This window comes from Cyprinus carpio, chromosome A13, assembly GCF_018340385.1.
Source record: "Cyprinus carpio isolate SPL01 chromosome A13, ASM1834038v1, whole genome shotgun sequence".
NCBI classification, from domain to species: Eukaryota; Metazoa; Chordata; class Actinopteri; order Cypriniformes; family Cyprinidae; genus Cyprinus; species Cyprinus carpio.
This window is the reverse complement of record NC_056584.1, coordinates 28,008,449-28,022,867: the sequence shown is the minus strand read 5'-3', so window position 1 is coordinate 28,022,867 and position 14,419 is coordinate 28,008,449. Positions and strand designations below refer to the sequence as shown.

Here is a 14,419-nt window from a genome sequence, read left to right as displayed (position 1 = left end):
TAAAGGAATAATTCACCCAGAAATGAAAATGTGCTCATCCTCAGGTCATACATGATTAGGATGAGTTTGTTTCTTCATCAGGTTTGTAGAAATGTAGCATTGCATCAGTGTCTCAGCAATGGATGCTCTGCAGTGAATGGGTGCCGTCAGAATCCGTAGAAGAGAGTCCAAAGAGCTGATAAAAAACATGTCACAATAATCCACAAGTTAATCCACAGCACTCCAGTCCATCAGTGAACATCTGGAGAAGACAAAAGATGAATCCAAAACAAATCCAGCATTAAGATGTTTTTAAACTCAAATACATTATACTCTATAATCCATAATAACACTTCCTCCAGTGAAAAAGTGTTCTGGTGTGAATCAGGAGAGAAATCTGCACAGATCAAGCAGCGTTTTTAAAAAAGCTCTAAAACAGCGTTTAAACAGCTCTAAACAAATATGTGTCTGGATTTTGATGTGAGAGACAACAGGAGAGGCACTTTTTCACTGGAGGAAGCAAAGAACTTTTTATTTGGAAAACAGTGCATTTGAGGTCTATCATCTGAGAAAAGATCATTTTAAAGATTGAATAACATTGTCTCACGAGGGACAAAGCCCAGCAAGAATTTGCTGAGGTGCTTATGTTATGTTAATGATTCCATAACATAATAATTGGTCATGATTGTAAATCATAAAAAGACAAATGATAGGTTTTGTAAATCTATAATCTAATTTTATTATGCATGATTGAAAACAGTGTGAGGCTCCACATCGCCACGCCTCTTTAGGATAAATAATCATATCATGTGGAATTCTGAGCCAATGAAAAGTTTATTCGCAGGGAGGGACAGTTTTAAATCCTACTATGGCGAAGGAATGGCTTATGAATGTTAGAAACCTTTCTTGAGCGTCCTGCTTATTTATTATGCATGAATCAGCCATTCACCAGAGAGTGTTCAGTATTGGCCAGCCGACCAGCTCCCGTCCACTGTCGGGAAACGTCACGGTGCGTCATTAATATTCATAAGCCAGGCCTTCAGCGTAGTAGAGGAGGGGGAGCGCGTGTGACAGGACGCGCATCGATAGAAGTTACTTCATCCAGCAGCAGCAACCTGTTGACAGCGGTGCGCACTTACAGAACTCACGCAAACTTCTGTTTTCAGGCTCAAGTGCGCGCCGGAACGCGGAGACGCGCACCGAGGCAGAAGTTTTCTTCACTTTTGGGAATTAAGGTTAAAGAGGAGCGCTTGCAGTGAGGATGTAAACCTACATCTAAACCGGCGTGTAATGCAGAACCGGCTTTGAATCGGTAATGGGTGCTTCACTGATCATTAGCGACCGCCAGTCGTCTGTGCTCGATCTACCCTGAGATGATCGATAATTTGATCCCAGACTGGCTGGAAGTGACGTGACAGTATACAGATCGCGATGAAAGTGCTGCTCGTGCTGTGCGCGGCGCTCGCGGGCGCGCGGAGCAGCAGAGACTGTCCCGAGCTCATGGTTGTCATCTGTTGATGGGTGTCGGTGAGATTAGGGGAGATTTAATGGGTTTAGCGTGCGCGTGAAGGTTGTGTGTGATGATGCGGACCTGACGGAAACCATGCAGCCCAGCTCGTTACCGAACACGACGGTGTCTCTGTGAGTAACTCTTTACATGTTCATGTTACTGTATTCATTGCTAAATCAATGCGTGCTTATTGTTAACATTTAAGGCCCAGAGAAGTCATTCAAATTGTTAAAATCATTCAAATCTTCCTAGAAAAGTCATTGAAATTATTAAACACATTAAAAGTTAATTTTAGTATATTAAATCGACTATAAATTGCTTGTTGTGATTAATGCAGTAATCATGGCTGCATGGAAAATTGTTTTTATTATTTTATTATCATTTCTCATTGCCTTAATTGCTTGTTGTGACTAATGCATATATATATATATAGATATATATATATATATATATATATTAGAATTGTAGACTTTATGTCTTTATGTAATGAGGACACACTCTCTTGCTGTCAGCAACTGATTTAATCAAAATTGATCTGGTTGGTGATATTTTACTGTCAGAAGCTATTTGTATTGCGCAATCATGCATTGTTTTTTGCACCATCATGTTATTTTGCTCATCAGTATTCAGTATGTCTCAGAGCACAAATCAGAGATGAATCACTGAGATACTGCAGATTTATTTTTACATTTACATTTATTCATTAAGCAAAAGCTTTTATCCGTGTTCAAGTGATTAATCCAAGGAATAAAGTCATGCAAGAAAATTTACAGTATTGGAGAGATTAATGATTTGTTTTTAGTCATGCAAGAAAATTTACAGTATTGGAATAGTGCAGTCTTAATAAATAAGATAGTTAATAAATAAAGTTGTTTGTTAAGTTTGGGTTTATATAGGTTTTTTTGTTTTTGGGGTTGTATATTGTGTTTATCAGTTTTGGATTTTATTTGTTTTAATGTTTTTAGTAATAGTTGTGAAATATACTGAGTTTAAACAGCTTTTTTTTATGTGAAATCTTCTGTTTAAACTTGTAATGTATTCTGTGATGTGCAGCTGTATTTTCAGCATCATTACTCCAGTCTTCAGTGTCACATGATCTTCAGAAATCATTCTAATATGATGATTTGCTGCTCAACAAACATTTCTGATTATTATCAATGTTGAAAACAGTTGTGCGGCACAATATTTTTATTTATTTATTTATTTATTTTTGGAACCTGTGATACTTTTTTCTGGATTTTTTGATCAATAAAAAGTTCAAAAGAACAACATCTTTCTAACAATACAAGTCTGTACTATCACTTTTTATCAATTTATCACACCCTTGCTAAAAAAAAAAAAAAAAAACGATATAATGCAGTATTTTACAATATTACTGTTTTTCTGTATTTTTGATCAAATAAATGCAGCTTTGATGAGTGTAAGAAAGTTCTTTAAAAAACTTTCTGACCGGCAGTGCATATAAAATTATATAAAGGTGATTTATATTTATTTTTTCTCTTTGTTTTTTTTTTTTATTCTTATTTTTCTGATTTTATAATTTTTTTTTTTTATATTTTTTTTCTGACAGTTATTGGTTATTTTAGATTGTGAAAAAAGAAGTTTTCAATTGCAACTCAAGAAAGTACAGACTGTGAAAAAAAAGAAGATGAAATTAAATATCTGGGGAACCTCTAAAGAAGCAAAGTTTTCGTGGATGTTAAAGGTTCTTCATGAAACCATCAATGGCAATAAAGTACTTTTATTCGCATGATCTTGATAAGAAGAAGGTTCTTGGCAGAACCAATACAGCATCTATTTCTGAGCTCATCACTGAGAACGAGGAGAGTGATTGTGATTTATGGGGAATCTAGTTCTCCGTCTGTGAAAACTCCTAATGCATTTTTAATTGTGCAAACTGTTTTTCTCTGGTGTACCTGTGTTTGCAGCGAGGGCTTGTATTACGCATTACTTTAACACATGTGAGTCTTGTTTTAATTAACTCTAATGGTTTTACTGATTGGGAAGCTGCCTGCTGGAATGAAGTGCTTTGTTTCTGTAAATAATGAAACATGTTGCTGGAGGGAAGTTCTCAGTGCTCTTGTAGAGTTTCTTCAGAAGCTTGTCTTTTAGTTCTCAAATGCACTTCACTGCATTTCTTTCTCTTAATCGTTTTGATTTTATCCTACAAGTTTGTTCTTAAATGCTTGAAGTGAGCGTCTGCTAAATGCATAAATGCAAATGTAAAGAAAAGCACATCCAGTGCTTCTCATATTTTTCACTAGTGTTTAAAAGCATCCCATGATGCACCTCATGAGTCTTCAGAGCAGGAAGAGCTGGAATCTAGACAAAGAAGAAGCTCAAATATTAGAGAATTCAGTTTTGATCACTGCATTATTCCCAGACCTCCAGTATTGTTAATTCAGAGTTTCATCACTGTATGTAATTCTACTCAGAATAGAGTGCAGCAGGGATGATGTATTTTTTTGTAGGTCATAACCTGGAAACGAGTTGTATTTTAGCATTTCTGATCGTATTGTCCTGAAGTCAGTGTTTTTTTTTTTTTTTTTTTTTTTTGTTTTTGTTTGATATTTTTTTTTTTAATATGTTTTTTTTTTTCTCTCAAATTCCGATTTTTTTTCCCAAATTTTTTTCATTTTAATATTCTGTACTCTATTTTAATTGTTAAATTAAATTTTACCAACCAAAAAGCATGTCTAATTAGTTGAAATCATGGAACATATGCGATTTAATTAAAATTCAGCAATTTAATTACATTTTTATTTATTAATTTATTAATAATAATTATGATTGATCAATTGAAATTTATTTATATTTGTGAATTTATTTTTAATTTTTAGAAAAAATATCGCAAAATTCTTTTTAATTTTTTTTTTTCCAAATTCTGTTGAATGGTTTAGTAAAATTTAATAATCCCAAAGAATTTCTAATAATTGTATCTATCTATAATCTATCTTCTATCTATCTATCTATCTATCTATCTATCTATATTATATATATATAGATCTATATATATCTATATTATATATTATATATATATATATATATATATGAAAGCATTAATTTATCTTCTAATCAAATAAAAATTAAACAAACCCTTTCTTTTTTTGGGCAAACAAAGTACTGCACAACAGAGGTTTACTGTTAAAACATGGAAGAACAATAATGTGATTAGTCCTTAAAAGAAAAGTTTTTATAATTATATTATTAGTAGTAGTGGTAGTACATTAAGAGTATTATTTTTTCTGTAGGTTTATTAGTATGTTTTTTCAGTTTCTCTGTGCATATACATGTATTCAGTGACAAAAAAATACTAAAATTTACCAAAAAAATATTACAAATACTGCAGAAAATATCTGCAAATAATCTACTGGAACTTACAGGTCGGTCTACAAAAATACGGCGTCACACGTGTCCAGACTCTTGAGGGATTCAGCTGCCGTTCATCTTCTGAACTCAGATTCTGGTTTGTCAGGAAGTCTTTTTCCTGCTCTAGGAAGCGTGGCATTCGTGATTCTGCGCTGACTTCCCTCGCCTGACTTTTGTTTCTGAGTTGAGGATAAATAAATGGGCAGCAGCACTCACTTACGCCTTCATTTATAAATCCATTTAGTTCATTAGAAAATTAAACCTCTTTTATGTGAATCGATTTGGAATGTTTACCGGGGAAAGTCTCTTTTATTTCGTCTTTAGGGTTTTAGGTTTTCTGTATTTCTAAATTGATTTCAAACGTATGCATCTTATCTTTATAGGGTTGTTCACGCCAAACATGGTGACTATATTAGCGTCCACACTAATGCACAATACAATCGCTCTGCAACAAACCTGGAAGAGGAAGGTTTTCAGTGAAAAAAATAAATTAATTAAAAATGTAGAATCATTTCATGAAAACAACAAAAAAATCTCTGCATGCATTTTTGCAAACATTATAAACATTAGCTTTACTTTACTGCAAAGGTTTTTGCAGTTTGAATATCCAGGTGAATTTTGCTTTATTTTTTTGATTTTTTTTTATGATATTGTTTTTTGATCTTTTTTCTTGATTTTTTTTCTTGTAATTAAGACAAATCCCAAACCCTAATTTTAACTCAAATTACACTGCCAGTCAAAAGTTAAACATTAGTAAAAAAAATTTAAAGAAATCATTACTATTTTTTAATCTTTTGCTATTTTTAATCTTTTTTGACAAAAGTTTGTTATTTAAAAATTTTTAGAAATTTTTAATATTTTTTAATCTTTTGCTATTTTTAATCTTTTTTGACAAAAGTTTGTATGATTCAATGATTCATATTCAGTTCCTGTGTTTCAGAGTCAGTTCGTATGATTCAGTGACTCAGAGTCAGTTAGTTTGTATGATTCAAAGTTCATATGATTCAATGATTCTGAGTCAGTTTGGTATGATTCCAGTGTGATTCAGAGTCAGTTCCTGTGTTTCAGAGTCAGTTCGTATGATTCAGTGACTCAGAGTCAGTTTGTATGAGTCAGTGATTCAGAGTCAATTCCTGTGTTTCAGAGTCAGTTCGTGTGAGTCAGTGATTCAGAGTCAGTCCTTATAGTCAGGAGTCTCTGAGACAGAATGGCGTGTAGTTTTCTGAGTTCACCGCTCATATTACTCTGAGAGACATGAATTGAGGAATGATTTAAAAAAAACTAAATATATTAGAAAATACTTTTGATCACTTTTGTCTTTTTAATGTATTTGAAAAGTCTCTTCTGCTCATCAAGGCTGCAATTATTTGATTAAATATACAGTAAAAATTGTGAAATATTATTATAATTTAAAATAGCTGTTTTCTATGTGAATATATATATTAAATTGTAATATATCTGATTGATATCAGTTGTCCTGCCTTATATTTTTGTGGAAAACGTGATACATTACCATTAATAATTAAGCAGCAAATCATCATATTAGAATGATTTCTGAAGATCATGTGACACTGAAGACTGGAGTAATGATGCTGAAAATACAGCTGCGCATCACAGAAATAAATTACAGTTTAACAGAGATTCACATAGAAAACATTTATTTTAAATTGTAATAATATATCACAATTTTTACTGTATTTTTGATCCAATAAATGCAGCCCTGATGAGCAGAAGAGGCTTCTCTCAGAAACATTTAAAAAATCTTCATTCTTTAAAAAAAAAAGTTCCTGACATTACATAAAACACGATTTCATAAGACTTCAGAAGTAATTTATGATAATTTTAATGCTTTCGTTGGTAATTTGTTTGGTGCTTAACAGCATCTGTCCTCTTTTACTGTCCTTCTATAGAAAAGAACAGCATGAACATTTTACTAAACATTTTTATGTGTGTTTCGCAGAAGAAATAAAGGGATAAACTGCAGTGATGTGTCCAGCAAGGCGTCCGGCTCGGTTCTGGTGTTTTTGTGAAATATTCCATCAGTGCATCACTGCGGTTTTCGCTGAACTCAGCGCTGCTTCTTCATGAATATTTCACATCTGCTCTCTCGATGCTCTGTGTGTAGTTTGGGTGAGAGTCATTGAAGGACATCCGTCAAACACGCTGAGATGTGAAATGACAGTCTGAAAACCTGCAGGGCAGCGGAGTAACTGATGGAAATAACCGCATGATGAGGTGAAAACACCTAAAACACACTAGCGCTGGGTTGGAGTTTAGCGTAAGCTCTGATATGAAGAAGCAAGAGGTCGGTTATGTTTCCTCTGGATCTGCTCTTCTTCCCAGAAATCAGTGCAGATTTCCTCTTATTAGATGACGATGATGACACAGTTCTGATGAAATCTGAGTGTAATACAGTGTAACGTTGATCATTTACTCACAATCATGCTGTTACAAAGTGTAAGAACCATATTTTTAGGAAATATAAAAATCTAGTGCACATATATTAACGTTCAAAAGTTTAGGGTTGGTAAGATTTAGTTTAGGGTTTTTTTTTTTTAAATAAGTAATATTTTTTTTTTTTGTATTTATATTATTATAATTTGAGTTTATATTGTTAAATAATTAATTAAAATTTAAAAACAGCTGTTTTCTATGTTGAATCTCTGTTAATAGCGTGTAATTTATTTCTGTGATGCGCAGCTGTATTTTCAGCATCATTACTTCACAGTCTTCAGGTGTCACATGAGCTCTATAGAATCATTCTAAGATGATGATCATTACATCAGATGTTGGAAACAGTTCCTGCGAGAAGAGTATTTTTTTCAGACAACATGTGACTACTTTTTAAGGATACGTTGATGAATAAAAAGTAAAAAAAAAAAAAAAAAAGGGCGAAACTAGGTTTTTAAAATATAAATAATTGTAATAACAATATAAGCTACTGGTCCAGTAATTTGGGTCAGTATTTATAATTTTTTTCTTTCTTTTTTTCAAATAAAATCAATACTTTTATTCAGCAAGGAAATTGTTGTTAAATTGATTAAACAATAGTAAAGAAAATTATTAGACATATATATTATTGCGAATCCTTTTTTATTTTGACTAAATGCGAGTTCTTTTTTAACCTGTCATGCATCAACTATATTAGTTCAAGGCAGACATGTTTTCAACAATCAGATAATAATATGAGGAATACTTCGAACTGATTTCCTAATTGATCAATGTTTAGACTGGATGTTACAATTGTCACACTGGGAAGGCTGGAGAAATGATGCTGAAAATTCAGCTTTGCAGATTCCAGGACATGACATAATTTTTTTTTTTAAGTACATTTACAAATAGAAAACATATTATTTTACGTTGTAATAATATTTCACAATATTACTGTTTTTTCTGTATTTTTGATCAAATCAATTGCAGGTTGCTGGATGAGCAGAAAGAGATATTCAAAAACATTAAAATATAATGTTTCCATATATAATAAATATTTTATATATGCTAACTATGAATGTATATATATTATATATATATAGATATATATATATATATATATTTAAGAAAACAATATATATAATATTTTACATTATAAATGCATGTTGATTTAGGAATGTTTAGATATTTGTACTGGAAAACAAGACAAAAATACTTAATAAGAACATCAGTTTTGCAGTATAAATGTCTTTACTGTCACTTTTTATCAGTTTAATGTATCTTTGCTGAATTTTTTTTTTTATTTCTTTATGTCAGTTTTTATGTGTTTATTTTTTTTTTGTTGATTTTTTTTTTTTATTTCTTTCTGTCCAAATTGATTTATATTTTTTTTTATTTCTTTCTGTCCAAAAAAAATTAAAAAAATAATTTAAATAAATAAAGTTTTAATTATAGACATTTGAATTTTTTTTATTTCTTTTTTTTTCAATTTTTAATTTTTTTTTTGTAATTTGAATTTGAATGGTTTGGTGATGTGGACTGCTCCTTTAAAGCTTTTCAGAATGTATCACGTTGTTATTTTGTTATCTTGAAGAGGCTGTTGTTGATTGTTTTATCGCAGCGTTTGTGGTCCGTCATGTAAAAGTTTTGCTGGTCATGCCTCAGATGGAGCAACAAATGAATTGTACTCTGATTCTCTGCGTCTCATGCGCTAATGAATCCGTCTGTGCTCTGCAGAAGAATGTGTCTGAGTGCGTTTGGAGTCTCGACTGCCTAAAAATGTGAAGAAAGGAAAACAGTGAGTCTGCCAAGAAAACATTAGCGGTGCGTCGTCTCTGCCTCCCTCTCACCGGCCGCTAAACGCTGGGTTATTTAAAGTGTCCCTCAGCTTTCCAAAATATCATAAAACAGCTTCTGTCTGCGCGTCTGATCTCTTGAGCATGCTGAACGTGTGTTAACTCCACATGACCCGCCTGAAGGCCCCTGAAGGGCCGTGGAGCTGAGAGCGTGTTGAGATGATTCTGTAGCAGCGACCCGCTTCATCTGAGAAGTGAACAGTGAGGGATTTGCTCAGAATGAACAGATTGCTGCATCGGTGTTGTTTTAGCACCCGATTCACTAATAGAATTATGCAATTAAACTCTAAAGTGAGCGACACAATTGAATTGACAGAATGAGCAGTTTAATAAACAGCAATAGGTAAGGGTTTCAGAGCATATAATGCATTCTGGGAAATGAAGTGAAAATAAAATAAGTTATATAAAAGTTATATTTAGTTGTTTATAAATATTGCATCCTTGTGGTTGCATATTATAAAGCTATAAACAGCAATATAGTAATATATATATATAATATAATATATATATATATATATAATATAATATGTAACAAAATAAATATATAATAAAAAATTGTAACAATACACTGTAAATAGTTTGTGGTCAATCATTTTTTTTATTATTAAAAAAATAATAATAATACTTTTATTAGTGATGGATGTGTACTTGTTTTTTTACAAAAGGTTTCTATTTTGAATATATGCTGTTCTTTTTTTAACTTTTTATTCATCAAAGAATCCTGATAAAAGTATCACAGGCTCCGAAAAATAAAAATATTAAGCAGCAAAACTGTTTCCAGCTCTGATAATAAATCAGCATATTAGAATGATTTCTGAAGATCACGTGACACTGAAGACTGGAGTAATGATGCTGAAAATTCAGCTTTGATCACAGAAATAAATTACAGTTATCAAATATTCACATAGAAAAAAGATATTTTAATTGCAATAATATTTCACAATTTTTACTGTATTTTTTATCAAATAAATGCAGCCCTGGTGAGCAGAAGAGACTGATCCCAAACTTTTGTATTTTATAATACATTTAGTAAGTGTGGTTAATATACATTTTTATTAAAAATACTGTTTAAATAAACTGTTTTTGTTAAAATTTTTAATTTTTTTTGTTTGAATTTTTCAATTTTAATTAAATTTAAATTTATTGTTACTTAATTTTAATTGAATTGAAATTAGGTTCTGATTTAGTAAATTATGATGTTTTGAATTGTTTTTTTAGATATTTCATTGAATTCTCAATGACACACACCACAACATTCTGTAATGAGCTCCATTTGCATAGAAATCAGCATGTTTGCATAGAAATACTGACTGAATCTGTGTGGAGCTGCACTGAGCATGCTTTAGCTGGACTGTGGGTGGTTTGTTTGTTTCTGTGCTGAAATACACTGGTATGCACTGTAGTTCTACTTTAAATGATTACCCTGCGCTGTGACTTTTATATAGTACTTTAAAGCATCTCCTGGTCCTGCTGTAGTCTGTGTCTGAATCCTGTGGATCTGTGTGGGTCTTTAATGTTTTTGCATTCATGCTGCTTTTGATTTCAGACCGGTTTTGGTGTAATTGTGGCGTGTAGCCGCCCGTCTTCCGTCAGGACTCTTCTAACACACGCTTGCGCTCCAGAGCTAAATCTGCTTCGTGTCCAAGGTCAATGGTAGTTGATATGAAATATGTTATTATGGTTAGCTGTTGCTAGTAACCTGATATTATAGAAAAACAATGGTGGTGCTGCGGTTTTTGGGGTGTGGGTTTTAGAAATCACTGCGCCGTCCGCTCGGGATGTTTGTAATACTTGAGATTGTGATCTGTGATTGGTGACTGTGGACCGCCGTAATTCAGCATATTTTTATTCTCTAGCTCTTGTAATAATAGAGCGGTGTAGGACAGTTTCAGATCGCCGGCGGGAGTGTCGACTTAATACTGTGAATGTGAATGATGTTAAAAAAAATCACTCTCTGCCTTCACAGTGAAAGACTAATTCATTGCTAATTGAATTTTAGACTGAATTTTCTGCCTACAGATTCTTTAGAAACAGTTAAATCAAATTACATTTATTTGTAAAGAGCTTTTCACAATGTGCATTGTTTCAGAATAGCTTTACAGAAAGTCACACTGTTATGTGTGGAAGCTTGTTTCAGACACGGAATAAAAACACAAAAAAAAGGTAATTGCAACTTTTTATCTCACAATTCAGACTTTTTGATTTGTTTAAGAATAGCTTTACAGTTCAGACTTTTTCTCAGAGTTGTTAGTTATATTTTGTTTATATTTTTGAGTTATGTTACTATTATTTTCTATTATTTGTTTTTATATGTCAATTCTAAGTTTATAATTCGCAATTCTAAGTTTATATCTCACAATTCTATTTTTTTATTTTTCAATTCTAAGTTTAAATCTCACAATTCTAAATTTTTTTTTTCATTTCTAAAGTTTATAACCACTTTCTAATTTTATATCTCAGTTTCGAATTAAATCTTGCAATTCTAAGTTCATACAACTCACAATTCTAAGCTTATATCTCACAATTCTGTTTATATCTCACTATTCTGAATTTAAATCTTGCAATTCACAATTCTAAGTTTATATCTCACAATTCTGTTTATATCTCACTATTCTGAATTTAAATCTCAATTTCATTATTTCCTTTTTTTATTTTTCAAGATTACACTAAGTTTGTATCTCACAATTACTAAATCTTTCTTTTTCAATTTCTAAGTTTTAATCTCACAATTCTAATTTTATTATCACTATTCTGAATTTAAATCTTGACAAGTTTAGTTATAACTCACAATTCGAAGTTATATCTCACAATTTCTGAATTCAGTCTTGCATTCTAAGTTTAAATCTTTCTAATTTTATATCTCACAATTCTAAAATTCATTCTTGCAATTCTAAATTCAATCTCACAATTCTAATTTTTTATTTTTCTTTTTCTGAATTTGTATCTTCACAATTCTAAATTTAATTCTCGCAATTCTAAATTTATATCTCACAATTCTATTTTTTTTATTTTTCAATTCTAAGTTTTAGAATCTCACTCGCTCAATTCTAAGTTTAAATCTAGCAATTCTAAGTTTATAACTCACAATTCTAAATTTTTATTTTTCAATTCTAAGTTTATATCTAACAATTCTAAGTTTAAATCTCACAATTCTAAATTTTTATTTTTCAATACTAAGTTTATATCTCAATTCTAAATTTTTATTTTTCAATTCTAAGTTTATATCTCTCAATTCTAAATTCATACGTCTGTTTATATCTGTTTATATTTTTCAATTCTATGTTTAAATCTCACAATTCTAAATTTTTTATCTTTACAATTCTAAGTTTAAAATCTCACAATTCTAAGTTTTATATCTCACAATTCAAAATTGTTATTTTTCAGGTTCTAAGATTATATCTCATGTTTAAATGTTTTTTTATATCTATTATTTGTTTGTTTTTAGCTATTATAAGTTTATATCTCACAATTAGTTATTTTTTTTCAGTTCAGTTAAGATTATATCTACAAGTTTCGAAGTTTATATCTTACACATCTAAGTTTAAATCTCTTACAATTCTAAGTTTTAAAATCTCACAATTCTAATTTTATATCTCACAATTCTAAAGTTTATATCTTTACAATTCTAAGTTTAAATCTCACAATTCTAAGTTTATATCTTATCAATCTAAGTTTAAATCTCACAATTCTAAGTTTATATCTCACAATTCTATGTTATATCTCACAATTCAAAAATTTGTATTTTTCAGTTCTAGATATATCTCACAATTCCTAAGTTTTATTAACTCAGAATTCTAAGTATTAAATCTGCACAATTCTATTTATTTTATTTATTTATTTATTGCACAAGTCATACATAACTTATTCATTCATTCATTCATTACGTACAATGAACGAACAGGACAGGAAGAAGAAATCTTAGATACCTGTCGCTTATTTTGTGCACATCAAAAACAAAAAAAAACAAACAAAAAAAAAAACGGACAATTCTATCTCACAATTCTAAGTTTGTAACTCGCCAATTCTAAGTTTAAATCTTCACAATTCTAAAGTTTATTATCTCAATTTAAGTTTATACTTACAATTCTAAGTTTAAATCTCACAATTTAAGTTTTATTACTCACAATTCGTAAGTTTACATCTCGCAATTCTAAGTTTATATCTCACAATTCTAGTTTATATCTTACTAATTCTAGTTTAAATCATCACATTCTTTTAAGTTTATATCTCAAATTCTACAGTTTATAACACAATTCTTAAGTTTATAACTCACAAGTCTAAATTTTTAATTTTTCATTCTGTTTATTATCACAATTCCTGAAGTTTAAAATCTTTTTTCAATTCTAAGTTTATAACACAATTATAAGTTTATATCTCACAATTCTAAATTTTTATTACTCAGAATTATGAGAAAAAAAGACAGAATAGTAAGATATAAACTAATAAAGATATAAACCAAATTACCTGTTTTTTATGCTTATTTTATTTAGTTATTAGATTATTATTATTTTTTTTTTTTTGGAAAACAAAGCTTCCACAGTTACAGTATAAGTCATAAAATTAGCACTGTAAAACATGTATTTAATTTTAATAAATGTTTTAATGCATGAATTCAACATGCACAATGAAGTTGTTTTACCATTGTTTAGTCAAGTTATGATTCCTAGTCAAGTTACTGTATGTGTCAAAATATTTGAATAAAGTTATGTTAAGTTTTTGTTTAATTTTAAGTTTCATTCAACATGTATGAATTGTTAGTAGATCTGTCAAATGCATCAACATTAGTAACTTAGAAAGCATATGTTTGCAATATGTATGAATGTGTGTGTGTGTGTGTGTGTGTGTGTGTGTGTGTGTGTGTGTGTGTGTGTATACTCATAACCTTTAGCTGCTGGATTAAATCATTCTCAATGACACAGACCATTTGCTATATTTGTTGTGTCCCCCTTTCTCTCTCTCTGCTTATCCTTGGAGAACATAATTGATATTGTAAATAGAAATTTGGAAGGACGCTGGAGTTTCGGCATGCACTGTTTACATAATGTACAATTATGTTTTGCCTGCCGTTTCCTGGATGTTAGTCAGAGGCCTGAAACAGGCGTGTGGGAAGCAAAACAACACGTTTAACACGTTTAACAAAAAACAAAAAAAACACGCTCACAACACGCTCAAAAAATGAAATCACTGTTCTTGATGTTGTTGACGCAGTAAGTGTCGGAGGAATAATGCACTCGCATCTAAAGCAGATAGAGTTTCAAAGCACTTTATAAATGGT

General features: G+C 30.7%; 1 protein-coding gene across 1 annotated transcript in view; it reads left to right on the top strand.

The window, feature by feature from the left end:
- The first annotated feature begins 1,303 nt into the window (after positions 1 to 1,303).
- Positions 1,304 to 14,419, top strand: part of LOC109070296 — a 110,761-nt gene continuing 97,645 nt past the window's right edge. The window contains 2 exon segments of the mRNA XM_042769619.1: positions 1,304 to 1,524; positions 1,526 to 1,620. Of these exon segments, the coding sequence (XP_042625553.1) occupies positions 1,411 to 1,524; positions 1,526 to 1,620 (209 nt within the window). The 5' untranslated portion in view covers positions 1,304 to 1,410.